The sequence below is a fragment of the Manis javanica genome, chromosome 7 (assembly GCF_040802235.1).
Source record: "Manis javanica isolate MJ-LG chromosome 7, MJ_LKY, whole genome shotgun sequence".
Taxonomy (NCBI): Eukaryota; Metazoa; Chordata; class Mammalia; order Pholidota; family Manidae; genus Manis; species Manis javanica.
The window spans coordinates 136,315,935-136,334,722 of NC_133162.1; the positions used below are offsets into that span (position 1 = coordinate 136,315,935).

Consider the following 18,788-nt stretch of genomic DNA (forward strand, 5'->3'; position numbering starts at 1 on the left):
AGTGTGTGTTGCCAGCCTTGGTCACTGCTCAGTGTGCCAGCTGTCACCCCAGGTCTCCAGCCCAGGCTCTGTCCCAGGACAGACCACCTGCACAGCCCTGATTTCAGAGGGGATGCATGTGCATCAGAGCCTGGGGCAGAGGGCAGCCAGGAGCCAGCTGGGCTCATGTCGGCCACTTCGGCGGGCCTGCCGCATGCTGGGATTCACGTGCACTATCTCACACTAACAATGCTTCTTGCATTCAAAACCTGCTGTCATGGGGGAGCCACAGATCGTGAGTGCCTCTCAGCTGGGACCCCCAAGCAACCTTGCTAACAGGCACCTCCACCCTTGCTTTATATACGAAAGACTGAGGCTCAGTTGTCAAGGACAGTGCCAGGATTCACACCTGGACCTGGGCCCAAGGGTTGGCGGCTGCCCCACTTGGAGCCCCTGGCCCTGCTCCCAGTGTGGGGACAAGCCTGGGGATAGGACTCTGGCAGCCAGTGGTGGCAATACGCTCTCCGTCTGCTCCTGCCAGGATGCAGTGGCTCAGTGAGGTGGGGATGAGGCGGGTAGCCCACTTCAGACAGGACAGCTAAGGCCAGAGCCGCCACATCACCTGCTCAAAAACAGTCTGCGAACCCAGTCTGTCCTGCCCTAAGGATGCTGGTGAACACTGACCAAGGCTCAGAGGGGGAGCTAGGATTTGAAAGTAGAATTTGCTGTCCTCAACGGGGCATGTGTGTGTGTGTGGGTGGTGGTGGTGGGGGTGGCAGGGGATGCCCTTGATGGCCTTTAAACCAGAGCTCCCAGGGGGGAGGAAGGCAACCTGAACTTCTGGGGCGAGCAGACCTTGCTTCAAACCTGGCCACATCACATTCGATGAGACACCATCACGCCTCCCCCCACAAGTCCTAGGGCTTCGTCTGCAACATGGGCCATGGTGTTTGCCTCACAGGGAAACCTGCGTGGCCACAGAGATGCCTGTGGGGGCACCAGCTCCCGCTGCCTGTCTCTCCAGAGTCCCTTCTCCATCCACCCTCCACATCAAACCTTTGTCCCCAGTTGCTCCCCATCAGGTCCTGCGCCTGGAGCCGCCAGAACCCTGCCTGGGTGTTTAAGAAAGTAAAGGAGCTTCTGGGGCCCTTGCCCATCTCTGAGGGCACAGCTGGTGATGGGCCGGGCCAGGCCCACTTTATCAGCTCCAGGCCTGCCTGGTGGGGCAGCAGGTCCACCTGCAGCTGCTTGATAAGGGCTCAGCTCTGCTTTCTGTACTGCCTGGAGCCTTATCAGAGGCAGGCCTGCGCCGAAGAGCTATTCCATCAGCAAGAATGAAAAGGAGGGAAAAAGGCCCCAGAGGAGATAAAATGACCCTGTGCTCAGACACAGCCATGCTGGACACCGGCCTGCCAGGCTGAGCTCTGCAGCTGGGGCAGGTGTGGGGTACCCAGGACAGGGTCCCACATGCACCCCACTCGGGAGTGACCGGGGCCGTCCCATGCATGGGGCCTGAGTTCAGAGACCTGAGCTGAATTCGGAGAGGCCGGGTTTCTGAGGGTGCTGCCATCCAGGTCTCCCTGGTGCGTGCGTGCATGTATGAGTGTGTGTGTGTGTGTGTGCTGGTAGGCAGGCAGTGCTTAAGCATGAAGCCATCTGTCCCCTTAGGATCCCAGCACATAAAGCGCCTGGCATCCTGGAGAGGAGAGTACCGCCTGCCCGCGGGGAACCGCAGTGCTGGCTCTGATGCGCTCCTGGGACAGCTGCTTCATCCCTTTCCAGGAACACTCAGGATTCCGGGCTGTGTGAGGACCCCCGGCGCCCCCTCTAAGCAGATGTACAGTAGCGCTCCCCGCCCCGGCCCCCAGCCCAGAGGGAGCTCAGTGGGTGGCCCGTCCTCCCCTGTGTCAGCTCAGGGGGTGGGGGACAGAGGGAGATAAGCCGTGAACGCGGTTGCTGTTGCCAGCAGTTCCAACAGGGCCATTCAGTGATGGGGAGTCAAGTCACATAAGTAGCAGCTGGGGTCATGTTACCTGAGGGATGGGGAGCCAGGGTGGGTTCCTGTGCCCGTTTAGGGACTTGGGTCAGTTGGATCGCCTCTGGACTGGTCATCACACCAAACAGAGCAATGTGCAAACAGAAAGCAGATGAAAATCACCTCTCAGCATCTTCCCTGGTCTAGCAAACCTGCGGGGTGGCCCGCCCCTGGGAGCTGTGTCAGTGTGCACCTCTGACCCGGTGGTGGGGGGACCACAGTGCAGGGGCCCTTGGTCCTAACCTGAGCCACCCGAGCCATTTCTGGAGGGGAAGGCAGGTGTACTTTCCGGCTGTGCTTCGCTCTGCTGGGGGCCTGGGCCTTGCTGAGCCAGGTGCTGGGACTTCCCTCCCGGGGTGAGTGGCAGCCCTGGCCCGGGAGCAATGGGAGGAGACCCCCATGTGTCCACCCTTTCTGGGTTCTCTTCTCTACCACCTGCTGGGCCGCACCCTCCAGCCTGGGGAGGAAGGTCACTGCTCTGCGCTCTCCCGGGCTGGCACCCTGCAGGGGCTCACTCGGCTCCTGTGTCCTCAGTCCCAGTCCCAGCTGCTCCCCAGGGGCTCTGAAGGCCACATGGGCTGCAGGGCCTGGGAGCTGGGGCTGCACGCTCACACTCACTCCCTGTAGATACCAGCACTATCACCCAAAGATGCAACTCACACTTCCAGAGAGGCTTCGGGAGGCTGCTGTATGCGTGCGAGCACACGTGTGTGCAGCTAGGGCGTCTTCCAGGACAGCCGAGGACCCAGCGGGCACGTGGCCCCCTGTCCCCTCCCCCGCATCCGGCCCTCCCCAGGCATCCCCGCTATCCTCGTGCCCCCCCTTAGCCCCCCCAGGTGCTGGCTTCCCCGGGCCTCGCAGACGTGATGAGATGAAGGGCTCCTCTCTCGGGGCAGGAGCTCCCTAGCAGGGGGCTCGGAAGCCTGCGGGTCCAGGAGGATGGTGGGTCCCAGCTGCGCCACCAGCTGCCGGAGGCAGTCCCGTGGCCTCTTCCCGCTCACCTGCCCGACTGCACAGCCCTCCCTCCTCCCTCCCTGGCGTGGCTGTACTCCCTCGCCCTGGGCACCATCCGATGGACTGAGTGTTCTACACGTGTGTGTGGCTCGTGTCTAACTGGAAGGTACGCTCCCCCTGGGGTCGCTGCTGGCTTGTCCACTGTCACATCCCCAGGGCCTGGCACCTGGCTGCTGCCCAGTCCGTTACCACGGCTGAACTCAGACGCACCATTGTATAACCGGCCAAGTGTGAGCACATGTCTTCCCTTAATTCCAACTCCAGATCTGAAAAGAGGGGTCACACCCCCCAAGGTGGGGAGAAGTTTCAGTGAAGTCAGGCACAGTGCACCCCACTCACCCTCCTGTGGGAAGGACCGCCCTCTTGTCTGCGCCCTGGGTGGGAAGTGTTGTTTGATGACCTTGCTGGGGGTGAGCTGGCGGGCCCTGTGGCTGTGGGACCAGGGGGCGCCTGAGGGGTTTATCTTTCTCTGCACCCAGATGAGGTGAGGGCCTTCGCCAGGGCGGCCTGGAGCCCCGAGTGCCTGTGCTTCCGGTGGGGCTGAGGAGAGGCAGGAGGGCCCCTTCCCTTGGCGGCCCGGGCAGTGGCAGAGCAGCTGCCAGGAACGAAGGCCTCTGTGGGCGCCCAGGTCGGTGGGGCCTGGCCCGAGCGGGCCTCCCCCGCTGCCGCCTGGTCCCTTTCTTCCATGGCTTCCTGTCTGTCCGTGAGACTGTGGTGCCCCTGGAGAGAGGTGCCACCGGGCTGGGTGGGCTTGGCCTGGCGGTGGCACCGTTACAAAGTCTCCTGCTGGTTTAAGTCAGGAGTCAGCAAACGTTTTGATAAAAGTCCCCATGGTAAATGTTCAGGCTTCGAGGGCCATATGGTCTCTGTCACAGCTCTGCTGTGGCTGCCTGAAAGCAGCCATAGACCCATGCAAATGACTGTGTTCCAACAAATTTTATTTCTAAAAACAGGTGGCAGGCTGGATTCTGCCTGTGGGCTTTAGTTTGCAGACCCTGGTTTAAGTGACGGTCAGCGAGTCTCGCTCAGGCTGATAGTTACTGAACGTCTGCTCCGTGCTAGGCCTGGGCCTTGACCTACATCTTTTCCTACACTTAAGGTATCCGAGGGGACAGAGCCACCGAGAGGCTGAGCTGCACCCTGATCCCAGGTGTGTCACACTTGAAGTCTGCACTTCAATGTGAGAATGCTCAGTTGTTAGAAATCAGGCCCACTGTCCACTGCCATGGCCACCTTCCACAGAGTCTGGTGGCAGCTGGGCTCACTGCATCCTGAACGCCCAGCAAGGTTACTGGGACATAGGCAGCAGGGGAGTGGAGGCCAGAGTGGGTGGACTGTCCATCCCAAGGTCATCCCCACTGGTTAGTGCTGGAGCCGACCCCAGTTGGCGGGCTGGCAGGGCTGGGGAGGGGCCTGCCTCTGCTTCAGGCCCTGCACAGGGTCCAGGCCACTTCGGCTGGGGATGCTGAGGCCTGGGTCTCTGCACACCTTCTCTGCTGGGCACACTGACTGGCAAGGCCCTGGCCAGGAGGCAGTCTCCAGGGAGTCCTGACCCTGGGGTGTTGGGTCCCAGCACAGGACCGATGGCACAAATGGCGCAGATGGTGACACTAGGGCTTGGTCCGGGGGGCCAGAGGGGCTTGGACAGCATCCCGCTGCAGCATGAGGGTTCCCAGGGGGGTTAATGGCTCAGAGGGAGACCTCCTGGACTGAGGCAGAGGACACCGCCTCCCTCTGCCCCGTCTCCTTGGGGAGGGCCCTTTTCATGGGAGCTCAAAGGAGAACTGGGGTGCTGGGGGCAGGACGTGGGGCAACGAGAGGTCAGCCTCTTATCTGTCCAGACACTCAGGCCTCTGTTCTCACAGCCAGGAACGGGGAGGGCACGTTAGGCCAGGGGCTCAGACCGGGTGCGCCAGAGCAGTGGGATCTCAGAGAGATGGGCGAGGACAGCGGGGAGGGGCTGGAGAGAGCAGAGCCCAGAGGTGCTCCTGGGCAGGACGCCTCGCAGGGTGGCTCAGCTCTGTAGGGGAACTAGGGGTTCTGGCCGCCACTGACCGCTGGGGCCTCCAAGAGGCACTTTAACTTTCTTCAGTGTTGTTCATTTTCTCAGGGAGCGACAGACTTTATCTCACTCAAATGAGCTGTTTAAAGCAGCCTATTCTAAAAGGCCTTTTCAGAAGCCCCAGGATTCTGAAATAGGAAATGGCTGAGGGGCAATTACCAAAGCAGACGTAAGGAAATGCAGTCACAAAGCCCGTGGAACCGACTCTCTTCCATTCTTCCTGTGAAAGAAAACCTTGTTCTCCTTTGAAACTCCCCGTTTCCTACAAGACTGGCCGGTGGTGCTCTGCTGGGGTTAACAGGGTGGACAGTGGGTCAGACCACCCGGTTCAGATCACAGCCCTGCCCCACAGCAGTCCTGTGTCCCGAAGGTGGGGGTGACACCCAGCACCTCCCTGCCAGTGAGGGGTCATGGCGACTGACGAACGAACACGACAGGCTAGCACTGCCCAGCTCCTGTGACAGGCCTCCCCACGCCTGCATGCCGTGGGTACCGGGACATTCAGACTGTCCCCTCTCCTGTACGGCTTGTCTTAGGTCATCCCCAAGTCACAACATTCTCACCAATCAACCTCCGTTACTGACAACTTGTTTCTTCAAGCACAAAATCCTTAATTCAACATGATAGAATATATCTAGTTACATAGAAAGTCGCCATAATTTAATATTAGTTAATGTCACGTATCAGTTTACATTTGGGAGGTCATATTACTTTAACTTGTTCTTTAAATATCTAGCTATCTATTTAGCTATTTCAGTGCATAATCACAATGAGATGTAGGTGATGGAATCTGGAACCCAAATTCGTGGGACAAGGCAGTTCTCACTAGGAGGCCTAGATGCTCTTTGCTCTGCTCCTGGGGTGCGTCTTGCCGCTCCGGGGCACCCAGAAATGTTTTCAGGGCAGGGATCTTGCCTTAAACTTTATTTTTCTCCTCCTGAATCCCTAGGACAGATATAGGATGGTCATACCGTAACCCTATGTGTTTCTATTAAAGAACCAGGGTTGTATATGGTAGTCATTAAAAACATTTATTATATTATTATGATAATATTATATATCGCTATAAATATTACCATAAATTGATTTCATAATGGAGTTTTCCATCCAGTTTCCTGTACAGTTTTGATGGTTTTCTTCATGGAGTTTGATAAAAATTTATCTCCTGGAACTAACTGGTGAAGTTATTAAGAGCTGGGTATACATTGCAGTCTGGCTAGTGGCAAACATTTAACCACAGTGAGTACGTTTTGTGGCTTCATGTGATGGGAATGTCTAACCTGGAAGGCTCCTCTGAGGTCCAAGTCCCAGAGAACCATCAGTGCCAGCGGGGCATCAGCCATCTTTCCAGAAGGCACCAGAGTCTGCACACTCGTTCTGTGATGCCCTCCGAGTCCAGGGACAACTCGAGAGTGAATTGTCACCAGGGGCCCCTGCAGTGTGGACACCAGGCCTCTTATCTCCAGCTCAACTATATCAGATAGCTCTTATCTGTTTTCTATTTCCCGGCTTTATCTAAGAATTTATATAGAAATGTCGTTTCTGCCTAAAATAATTGCTATGCAAATTTGTGGCTGTAACACCATTCTGTGTGTGTGCTTTTTGGGGTGGGGGACCCCAGCAGGGAGGTCCTCCACATCATCCCCTCCTGCCCTCGCCGGAAGAACCTGATGAATGGGTTTCTGTGGTGAAAACATGCCCTCCCTGGGGACTCTGCATCAGGGTCTCGCAGCTCCTGCACCTGCGCCTGAGTCCTCCCCAGCCACCTGACCTCTGCGAGCCTCGTGTCCCTGGCTTGCCGCTGGGGGAGAGTGCTGCCTCTTAAATGGAGACCAGAAACAGATGGGAAGGTACCAGCAAAGAATGACACACAGGCAGTGATGGTCGCATAGCTTGGGATATTTTAACAAGAGACAAATCTGCCAGTCCCCCGGGGTGGGTCTGTGGTGGAGGCATTCCAGGAATTGGCCAGGTGTCCATGGGGGCATTATTCTCCCCCAGGGCTGTTGTGGTGCATCTGAGAGGCAGCTGCCCACTGCTTCCCAGGGGAACGTGAGCCTGTGTGCCGGTCGGCCTTGCTGGCACGACTCACAGGGTCTCAACCCTGGTGCCTCTGTGGGCATGTCATTAGCCGCTGCTGGGAAGCCGAGTGGGGCTGGCAGAGGAGGGCGGAGTGAACACCTGGGGCTCTTTGGGTGGTGGGTGGATAAGAACTTTTTTTTAGAGACCGGACAGTGACCTTGGGGCTGCCTGGAGCAGGGCAGAAGGGCAAGGGGTCGTGGGCACCCCTGTCAGCATGGTGGAGGGAGGTGGAGGGGACACAGCTGCTCAAGGCTGCACAGAGCCCATGATGTACTGAGGCCCTGGGGAAGTGACTTCTTTGAACCTCGGTTTCTGTATTTCCAAACTGGAATCAATAACCTCTACGTCTGCATGCCTAACATCCTCAGGACTGGACAGGGTGCCTACGTGTCCATGCTGGGAGTGGGTAGGACAGAGGGGTGCTCCCCAAGGGCTGCTCCCTGCCATCCCTCTGCCTGCGCTGGGGCCTACCAGGCTCCTCCCGGCCCCTCCCTGGGCCCCTTTGCACCAGCCCCACCCTTATCTCTGCCCAGCTCCAAACTGCCAAGCAGCTGTCACCCGTGTCCCATGAGTATCTCAGTCTCTGCTCTAGGGAGGATCTCACATCCATTCTATAATGAACATGAATTACTTCCATAATGATGAAAAAAGGCACGAGAACTTTATGAAAACTGTTACATGAAGAGCAGCCTAATTTCATAGTTTAAAAAGCCAAGAGAGCAAGAGACAGAGAGGGAGAGAGATGGCGATGGGGGTAGAGAGGCCTAGGTGCCTCCGGCATTGACTTGTGGTTCCCTCTTCCTGAGGGCAGAGGGGCAGGGTTGGCACAGAGTAGCTGCCCCCGCCCCAGGGGCCTCCTGGGGGGTGATGCGAGGCTTCCAGGTGAGGCGGCCATGCAGCCACACAGACAGGCCAGGGCAGTCAGGCGGGGAGGCGCAGTGCAGGGCCCAGAGGGCACCCAGCCCTTGGCCTTGGGTGGGCTGAGCCGGCCTCGGTGTGACCTTCACGGGCCCCTTCTCCCCCAAAATACTAAACATGGAGACCTTGGCATAAAGACAAATAGAATATTTCATCTGAGAAGTTCTTTTTTCCTTTCGATTTTAAGGAAGCAAACATCTCTGGGCCTCTCAAGGCGCCGACGGGGTGTGGGTGAGGCCTGCTGCGTCCTGAGTCCCATGTCCTCATGTGCAAAATGGAGATAAAAGTCCCTCTGGAGGGCTGTGGGGGGAGAGGCCAGATAGCTCTGCCCAGGGGAGCCCGCTTTCTCTGCCCTGAGTTGGGGGGACAGTCATAATGGAGGAGAGGGGCCAGGTAATTTACAGAATTTTTCCAAAAGGGAAAAAAAGAGCTTGTGAAGTTTTAAAAAATGACTCTTCAGGATTTTCAACCATCACTGAAATTGATTCAGTAGAATGAGAACTTGGGCAGAAGACAAGGAGGGAACAGGACAGGCTCCCAGGAAGTGAGGCCAGCTTGCTGGCAGGAGGGCGCTGGGGGGGGTGCAGCTGGCAGGCAGCGCCCCAGGGGAGGGGCAGCCAGGCTCTGAGGCGCAGGTGGGAGCATCCTGTCTGTGAACGCGGTCAGATGGCGGCAGCCTCAGGAAAAGAAAGACATGGCTGGTCGGGGCATGCACTGAAGGGCGGGGCATGTGGGGGCCGGGGTGGAGGGAAGGGTCGGGGTGCACATTGAGTGGGACAGGGAGAGGTCGGGACTGGGCCCAGGGGAGCCCCGGGGTGCTGAGGGCAGGGCCTCGCACAGGGCTGTGGAGGACACGGGATACCCTCTCCGTACAGACCAAGCTGTGCCCGCACCTCTGCATCTTCACACCCATTCACTCATTCAGTGTTTTTGAAGAGCTCTCAGCTCAGAAGGAGCAGCTTACCACTGGTGCACCTGCAGAGGTGCCTGCCGCAGGCTCTGAGGGCCCGCTCTGGCTCTGCAGACCTGGGCAGGCTGTGCCATCCTGTCCTTGGGGAGTAGCTCAGCGGCATGTGGGCAAACAGGGCTGAGAGTGGGGGTGGGGAGGCAGCCAGCACTCATCTGGGACGCACTCAAGCCCTCGGTGCGTCGCTGTGATTAACGGGCACCTGCCCACCACTCTGCTAGGCATTTTTCCTATGATGATACGCTCAGAACAAACCTCTGGAGTAGATGCCCAGAAAAAAGTCTTGCTGTATCAAGACTCGCTATGGAATTTTTGGGGTCCAGTGCAAAATGAAAATGGGCGTCCCCTTTTCAAGATTTAAGAATTTCAAGATAGGCAGCAGCAGAACATTAAATACTGAGTGTGGACTCTGAGAACAGACACTGGTGGCTGTACAGGACAAGCCAGTCTGTCGTGTGGACTGAGACACTGAGGCCACATGTTCAAGGCCATAGCCAGGTCAGGCAGGTCCAGGTCTAGGCCCTAAGGCGGGTGCTCCAACCTTGTCACCACCAGCAAGCTGATAAATAAGTGAATTTGGGGTAAATGGTTTAAAAGCACTTGGGGACCCTGCACTCAAAGCCCCTGCTTGCTAAGGCTGGGGGGTTCTTGTAGGAGCTCTGAGAGAGCACCTCAAAAGAAGGCAGTGGACACTGCTGCCTGGCGAATAGAGAAGTCGGAGCCTGGGGCCGACACAAAAGGCAGGCAGGCAGCACAATCGCCTTATCCCATCTGGAGCTGGCAAACCGTCATTCCCTGGTGGGGATATATGTGCCCACAGTCACTGGTAAATGAGAAGGTTCATTCCAGGGTCCCGGGAAGACACAGTGGGGTCCCGGCAGCAGGCAGCCGTGTGTGTGAGCCCCCGGCAAGAGCATGTGTCATGTGTAGCGTGGGGCAGGGGCTCTGGCTGTGCTCTGAGGTGACTGGGCAGCCTTGCCAGCCTGCCCCTCACAAGTGCCCTGAAAAGTGAGCCTTGGAGTCCTGGAAGGGGTCAGGGTGGGTCCCCTGAGCCCCAAATGGCATATTGGTCACAATGTTTCAGCAATGAGAGGGGGGAGGTGTGGCTTAACTCAGGTCGAAGCCCAAACGTGAGGGGAATATAGCCGCGTTGCAAAGACCTGCCTGTCACAGTGGTTTCGACTCCCCAGCCTGGGACTTCCAGCATCCCTGCCATGTCTGGTTCAGATGCTGCCCTGTCTCCTCAGACTGTATTTCTGTGCCTTTTAGCCTTGGCACTTTTTTTGGCAGGCAGACAGGATGCACTGGGAGGAGGAGGAGCTGCCGGGGGGCTGGGGGAGGCGTGAGGCAGGGGAGGGTGTGGAGATCCGGCCAGCTCCCGTCTCTCTGCAGTCAGTGCCTCTGCATGGTGAGCTTCACCAGGTTTCCCAGATCCCTCCCTTTGGGGAAAGGAGTTGGGGGGTGGCCTGGTGCTGGGTGTCTCCCTTCCCTGGGTTAGCCCTGACCCCAGCAGGTGAGGCCCTGGAAACTTCTCCAGAGGGCAGGCCTTGTTAGATTAGATGCCCTGGTGTTTCAAATCGCCCCTTTTTTGTCCCCCTGTGAGGGCTTGGGGATTTCAGTACTGTGGGGTGGCCACTATGACTGGGTCCCCTGGAGGTCTGACCTCTCCGACTAGTCCACACTAAGCCTCCAGCAGTTCATCCGTCTTGGAGTTACTAATGAGAGGCACAGAAGGTGTCGGGCCAGGAGAAAGGGCAGGCCTCAGGCCCAGGCAGGTGGGCAGCCAGTCCTGCTGGGCTGCTGTGCCCCACGCAAGGTGGGCCGCCTGCCTCGCTCACTTGTGACATGGCAGGCAGTGTGGTCCAGGCCCCTGGGCTCAGCTCTTGCTCTCACAAGAGGAAACTGGTTCTTGCCAGCGCCTGCCATTGGCTACAATTTGCACCCTAACATTTGTTCTGGAAGAATGTACAAAAGTTAAAATTTATGATAATAAGGGCAGGAGCCAGCATTCCTTCACAGGTTTGGATTACATAATGATCCCAAGAAAACCCTGGGCAGAGTTCGGGGGCAGGGAGAGTCTGAAACACCGACCGGGGCTGGAGGCGGCTTCTGGGACCCATCAGCCCTGTTCTGGAGTTTGTTTTGACTTTCTGTCCATTTCAGTTCAAAACTTACTGACCCCCGCGTGTAAGTCAAGTTCTGGGCCAGGAGCTATTGTCTGATTTGTCAAATGTGTTTCAGCATCTGCAACAGCCACAGGCCTGGGGCACTGACCTGTCACCTGTGCATTGTCAGTGCATCTGAGTCTCTGAGCACCTCTCTGTGCCCGGCCCCCAATGGGGGGCAGGTGGGGTCACGGAGCCCTTTGGGAGGTCAGACATTCCGGAAGGCGGCAGACCCTCGAATCTGGGCTGCAGTGTCCCCAGGGCCATGTGGGTGGTTTTCCCCTATTGAGACACGGTGGGGGAGGTGGGAGTGCCAAACTGGGCTGGGGGGACATGCCGGTGTGAGCTCGGGGGGCCTGGAGGGGGCAGATGAGAGGGTGGAGATGGAGGACCAAGGTGGTCCGGGCATAGGGAGTGGCTGTGAGAGAAGGCTCCAGGGGGCAGCCTGAGCCGGCTGTGAAAGGCGGGTGGAAGGCAGCAGCTCCCAGTGTGGGTCAGGTCTGGCCACAGGAGAGGGAGCAATGGTGCCCGCAGAGGGCTGAGGTCGGGCCCCTGGCCTGGCTGGGCGTCCGTGCTTCGCTGGTCTCTCTGTGTGTGGAGCTGCGGTGGTGACCTCCCAGGCCCGGCTCCCATGGTGCGGTGGTGTCTGAACACCGTGGGCACCCCCAGCCCTCGCCCCTGGTGGGCCTCTGCCGGCTCAGGGGTCTGACCACCAGCGTCTGCTCGGCACCTGACAGCCCTGGGGTGGGTCATCCCCTGAGCTCCTGGTGCCCCACCGGCACAACAGGTGGGAAACGCTGTAAGCCCAGGCCTTGGAGTGCGACCCCTGTGAGGCTCTAGCTCAGGGCTTGGCATGTGGGCACCCGGGGCTGCCATTGTCATTAACATTATCAAAGGCAAAAACAGCTGCTCGGGGCACAGTGGGCTCTGGAGATTATTGGCACCTGTTGGCCAGTTTTGCTCTAATAAGTCCTGTTAACAACAGCCAGACACCATTATTGCTGAGGGCTGTGTTCTCCTGCTCATCTCACCTCCTGTGCGGGGCTCTACTGTTCACACCTGGAGATGACAGCGTTTGGCTCTGAGGTTCTGGGCACCTCCCCCAAATCAGTAAGTGCTGGTGTGGGGTCAAACCCCCGTCTGGCTCCACAGCACGGGTGGGGGTGGTCCCTACTCTGCCTCTAGCTTGCTGTGAGCTTCTGGGGACTGTTTCTTCACTGGGGATGGGACCTGCTATCATGGGGGTATGAAAACATGCACAGCCTCACTTGGAATTACAGAGGCGCATTCAAAAGTGACATTTTACTCATCAGATTGACTAAGACATGAAGTGCGAGTGAGTATGTGGCAAAATAGAGATTTTCACTGGCCACTGACAAGTGTTGGAAATTCACATGACCTTCTGGAAGGCCATTTTTCAGTGTCTACTCACATTTTAAATGTACACGCTCTTTGTCCCAGAAATTAAATTCAGAGGGGAGGGGGAATTATCCTAAAGGTACACAAACACATGAATGTAAAACCCGACTTTGTAAGTCATGACATCACTGTGTCTGGTTAAAAAAAAAAATATCAAAGACTGTACTTAATCTAAATGTCCATTCATAGAGGAATCTATTATGTAAACAACCAATTTGTTCCTATACGTGCCACCCTGAGAAGAATGAATTTGTCTCTACCTGGTGATAAATTATAATCTTTAACATATATTCTTATGAAAAAAGTAAGATGAAGTAGAACATATAAAATAAGTTTCATTTTATAAAGTAAAGGGTAATTGTATAAATATATAACACTTCTGGAAGGAGTTTCATAAATCAGTAAAGTAACTGCCCTTGAGATGGTAATAATCCTATTATGAAGTATCTATCTATCTACCTAATTTATCTACTCATCTGTATCTATCTATCTATCTATCCTATCTATCTATCCTATCTATCTATCCTATCTATTCTTTCTTTCTATCTATTCTTTCTATCTATCTATCTATCTATCTATCTATCTATCTATCTATCTATCTATCTATCTATCTATCTATCTATCTATCTATCTATCTAATCTACCTATCTATCTCATCTCTCTCTGCCACCCAGAGACCAGCTGACTTGGCTTGCCCGTCTCCCCCCTGCTGGTGAGGGGCCTCTTCCTACTGAGTGCAGACAGGCTGACATGCTCCCACTGCAAACACAGAATGCCCCTTACCCCACCCTCTTGTTTCCCAGGGTGCACTGCAAGTCCCCAGAAATAACTGCCCAACCAGGGCACCCTTGGAAAGGTCCAGCCTATGCCATGTGACTCCCAACACCAGCAATATCCTGAGGGGTTGAGCAATGGCTAAGCTGGAATTTCACTTGGCACTTAATGCAATTCTTTCTGCTTCTGCCAGAGGCAGTGACTTCTATGTAAAGCTGCCAAGCTTGCATCTCCTCACTGAGCACTGCCTCCTTCTATACAAGGACAAGGCCGTGGGTTTGTGTGCAGGGCCCATTCGGAAGAACTGTGATAGTCAGGCTCTGGCTGAGCCCAGCTGGGAGGGGTGGACCCGGCTGTAGGAAACAGTGGGTCTCTGCATTCTAAGCTCTGGTTCTGAGAAGCAGTGATCTAAACTGAGACAGGATACAGACACATCCTGCCCGAGTTAGCAGCAAGAAACAGGGCCCCACGGTTCTCCCACAGCAGAGGTCCTGCCATAAATCAAGTCCTAAGGGTAATCTGGAATGGTATGCGAGGAAGGGCTGCATCCTCAGGGGTTCAGAAGGGAAGGGTTTGCAGTCATTGGTCAAGGTCTGAAACTTGAATCGGAGAGAAGGGCTGGGGAGGGGAGGGGGAGAGCTCTGGGGTGAGCGAGCCTGTCCTTTCTAGACAGGGCACGCCGGCTGCAGGCCTGCGCCTCGCTTCCTTGGGGCCCACGGGAATGACACAGTGGCTTTGTCCCCTCAGCTTCGGCGCTGGCACACGCATGCACACATGCCCACTGGTTCTGACTCACACTCACACACACTTGTAAACACACAAGTCCGCTCCTCCACACTCATGTAAAATGAAAATAAATATGCCTGACATTTCCCCAACACTCTGTATGTGCTCTCTGTGCTGAGCCATTTATATGCACTGACTTCTCACATCCCAAAGAGGACAGCCTATTATTCCCGTTTTGCGGATGATGAAATGAGCAAAAAGACGCTGATTTGTCTCAGGTCCTTGGCTAATCAGCGGCACACACGGTCCCTCAGAGGGCAGCAGGGCCCCCACTCCCAGGCCTCCTGTCTGCGCACCCCACCGGCTCACGTGTGGCCGGGGACACAGCCTCACACTGCGCAAAGCTACCCCTAACCACGCTCCTGCACGTTCCGGTTCGGCGGTAAGGCCCCCCAGGCCCTGGAGTTTAGACTTGTGACGGAGGGTATCTCCAACACGCATACCGTTATCCTGTTGGTGACAGTGTTACCACACCACAAACTTCTTAGTGTCCTGTCTGACAGCCCGTGGCCGGGCCTAGCCAGGGCGCGGATAAACAGTCATCTGCACAAATAAACTTTCGTTTTTGAATGCAAAAGGCCAAAGGCGGGGCTGGGGGAGAGGGCGGCCCGGCGGTGGTTCCGAGCACCCTCAGAGGATGTCGGGGTGTACGGCTTCCTGGGGCTAACGCACGTGCCGTTCCAAACAGACAGCGAGCGCCGGACCGCGGGGCGCGCGGGTCTGCCGGGGCTCGGAGGCGCCCTCCCGCAGGCCCTCCGCGGGCTCCCGGGGGGCGCCCTCCCCGCAGCCGCGTCCCGCCCGCCACGCAAAGGACCCGAAGGCGAGCGGCGGCGGCCGGGCCCCCCACTCCCCGGGCCGGGCGCACGGGGCTGCGGGCTGTGCCCGGCCTGGCGTGGGGCGGCGACTGGCCGGCGGCCCTGCGCGCGGTACTCACGGGGGCCTGTTGGCGCCGAGGCGTTGGGGGCGCTCATCGCCGACGGAGCCGGGCCGCCGCTGGGGGCGAGGGTCGCGCTCGCGGGCTGCGGCCTCGGCGGCGGGCGGCGGCGGCACCTGTGTCCACGGCCGGCGCGCCGAGGGAGGGGCTCCCGCCCGGCTGGGCGGGCTTCGCTTCTCCCTGCGGACTCGGCCGCGGGCTTTCCACCCCTTTTTTAAACACAGGCGCCCGCCCACTTCCGAACTTTCCTGCGCTCCAACTTGGCTGCGCACGAGTCAGTTCCTCCGTTGCTGTTGCCGTGCGGGGCTCTGGCGCACAGGCGTGGCCGAGACGCCCGCGGGGGAGACCCCCAGAGCGGCACGGCGGCCGGCCCGGGGCGGGGAGCGGGGGCGCAGGGAGCCCTCGGGCCGGGGCGCTCGCAGCCGCCGGCGGTTGTGGCCCGGGGACGGGCCCTGCCCGGCTGGCCCCTCAGGGCTGCTGGTCCAGCCCCGGGCTAACGTTTGGAAAAGTTCTGAGAAAAAAGGGATCAGGACAAAGGCCGTGTGACTTCCCCGGCTCAGCTTTGTCGAGGCTTCCCGACGTGGGCGTGTTCGTGCGGGATTCACTAGGACAGCTAGAAGCTGGACACGGGTTTGGCAGTGGGGTGCGTGGAGCCCACCCGCATCGCCCTCAGGGAGTGCTCGTGCGGCGTCCCGCCGTCCCACCCCCAGCGGGAAGCAAAGCGGGGAGCTGGAGGCCGAGTCGCCCTTGTTTCCTACCCCAGCCCCAGGAGACCCCCAAACCGCTCCAGGCCGCTGTCCCATCCTAACTGGGGCTTTCCAGTGTGTGCGTGACCGCCGGGACACCCTGCTCTTCTCCCACCAAAGTTGCTCTGCTGCAGTCCCGGGGCACCATGTGGGTGTGCCTGGTGGGAGGCCCGTCCGCGTGGGACACAGTGCTAGGCCGCCCCCTGCAGGTGTGCAGTGCAGACGCCTCGCTCAGCTCCAGGTGGGCCGAAGCAACTCCAGGCACCCTTGTGAGGACTGCGGATTCGGCCTGGTGAGAAAGTTCAGTTCTCTCAGGTAATGTGAAGAATTCACACTGCTTACAAATCTTCAGTGAAGCCCCCATGCTGGACGTGTACACGCCTACCCGAGCGGAAGCACCTACTGAATGCCTTTGGCCAGGTGTGGACACTGTGGAGTCTCAGTTTCCTCGTCTATGAGATGGAGACAAGATCACGTAAATTCCAGATTTTTACAGAGGCAGTGTCTGTAAATTAACGGTGGGACAGAAAAGGCATTTAATAGAAGGTAGCAAGGATTTCTGTAACAGTTCAACATTGTTTTGTAATACATATAGGTCCATGTTGGATAACAGTATCCCCTGGGTTCAGAGTTCATACATTAAACAACTTCACTTATCTGAAACACAGCCGGGGAGCTGGAAGGCAGCCAAGAGACCCACCAGGTGACCAAAAACCCATCCCCAGGTCATTGCGCTCACCTATGGGAGGATTTCTAGAGGCTCACTTGCAGCTCACCGGACTTTTGACATAATCACAAGACCTTCACTTACTTAATTTCTCAGGATAAGACAAGTTCAAAGTACCAGAATATAACAAGAATTCCTTACAGAGAGAAACCAAAAAACTGAACTAACCAACTTAGTAAACAGCTAAAACAAACCAACCTGGAGATAGAGACCCCCACCAGCTGTAAAGGTCAGATGCGAGAACAAGAGCCCTTCCTGCACAACAGGAAGCGTCTTGGCTTCAGCCCTCTGAGGATGTGACTGCACCCTGGGCATCAGGGAGCCATGGCTTTGGGACCCCATCTCAGTTTGAGGCGTCACTGCCTCCCGGCTGGGTATCCTTCAGCATTTTCTCAACTCCTCTGAGCCTCCATTTTGTCATCTATGAAATTGGAGCAACCTGCACAGTTAGGTTACTGTGACTAATACATTAGAGAATTAGTAATTCACGGGGTGCTGCAATGTCTTACTCAGCACCCACGCATGAAAGATCCCGGTCCCTTTCCCCTCAGCACCCACTTGGTTTATTATAGTGATGGTTCATTCACGCCATTCTGAAAAGAAGGTAAATAGTGTTCAGTAACGAGTAGTTGTTTAGCTAGCTGGGGAGCATTTGATATATTTTAGAAGATTTAACCATGACAGTGTCTACTTTTAAAGAAATGAGGGCTATTTTAAGAAGGTAAGATAATTACGTGAAAAATAAGATAAATGGTAAGAATCTGATATTAAGTTACAGAAATGCATTTAGTTGCCTTTATGAATTGGATATTTATTAATGAGGTAGAAAGAGCTCAGATTTTGTAACCCTGGAACCGTTGTTACTGCATTTAATTCCCATTAATACCCTCAAAGGGGCATTGCCAAGGGCCCATTTTAAAGGTGAGAAAACTGACATTGGGAGCAGTGACAAGATCTTGTCCGAGGCAGAGCAGCCAGGATGCAGTCTGAGCTCTGGCAGGCGCTGTGATGCTCTGGGGCCGTGGCAGGATGAGCTGCCAGCCCTCCAAGCCGGGAGAGGGTGGATGGAGTCCTGGAGGGGCATTTCCTCTTCCTTACTGGTGTTCTGTCCTGTCCGGTAGGAGCTGCCTGTGGGCAGGGGATCCCTCCCTGCCTGCCTTACCCCCACCCCAGATTAACACACTCAGGGCTGGCCCCTTGTTGGTGGCCATAGTCTTCTGGCTCTGAGCTCTTACAGGCAGAAGTGGGCAGATTTCACTTATCCTTGAAAAATTCTGATTAAAAGTTTTACTCTTCATCAAAGTTTTATCTCATCTCTCTCTGATCTCATCATCAAAGCAATAGATGCCCTTTGCGTAAAAGAAAATTAAATGGAAAGAAAAAAAATCCAAACCCTAACAACTGCTCATAATCTCTGGCACACTCAGATATTCTTATTTTTAGTCTTTTTTGTGTATTTGTGGACATTTGCTTTATATTATTCTGTTTCACTGAATAGGTGATTTTAAGTGCTGAGTTTTCATTACCAAACGTCATAACCATTTTCCCATATAAAAGTATAAAATCTCTTCAATTCGTTTTAATTACTGAGTTGTTTACTAATTAAGTAGTGCTGTGGTAAACCATGGGAACATAAATATCTGCAGTTCACATTTTTTTTCCTTAGCTTGTATTCCAACAAATGGAGTAACTGACTCAAAGGTTAGGAGTGTGTTTAAAGCTTCGGTCACATTCATGAGTCGTGGCTGTAACAATTTATATTCTCTCCAATCAAGAAAGCCAGTGCTCAATTCAGAGCCTCTTGCTGGAATTAAGCACTAGATCTTAAATCACTGATGATTCTGTGGATGAGACGGAAACAAATGTACTTACTTGAATTTGCATTTTCTTGATTACTAGGGAGGTTGAATTGAATATACTGTCATGTGCTTATTTGCAAATTGCACGTATTTTCCGTGGATATTTTGTTCATGTTGTTTCCTCATTCAGAGGGGTAGTTAATGTTTTCCTTATTGATTTATCTGAATTCTTTATATGCAAAAGCCAACAACACCTTTTCATGTGCATTGCAAATATTTTTTCCTGGGCCTTTTTCCAGGTTCTTTGCCATTAACACAGAAGCATAGTTTGACTTAATCTGATTGGCAAGTGGGCAGCTTTTAAGAAAACCAAACTGTGGC

The 18,788-nt window shown here is 55.6% G+C and overlaps 1 protein-coding gene across 1 annotated transcript in view; it reads right to left on the reverse strand.

Moving 5' to 3' along the window:
• Positions 1 to 15,420, reverse strand: part of GYPC (glycophorin C (Gerbich blood group)) — a 32,856-nt gene extending 17,436 nt beyond the window's left edge. Inside the window, exon 1 of the mRNA XM_036996012.2 lies at positions 15,136 to 15,420. Within this exon, the coding sequence (XP_036851907.1) occupies positions 15,136 to 15,172 (37 nt within the window). The 5' untranslated portion in view covers positions 15,173 to 15,420. The remainder of the gene's footprint in view (positions 1 to 15,135) is intronic.
• Between the last annotated feature and the right edge of the window lie 3,368 nt (positions 15,421 to 18,788).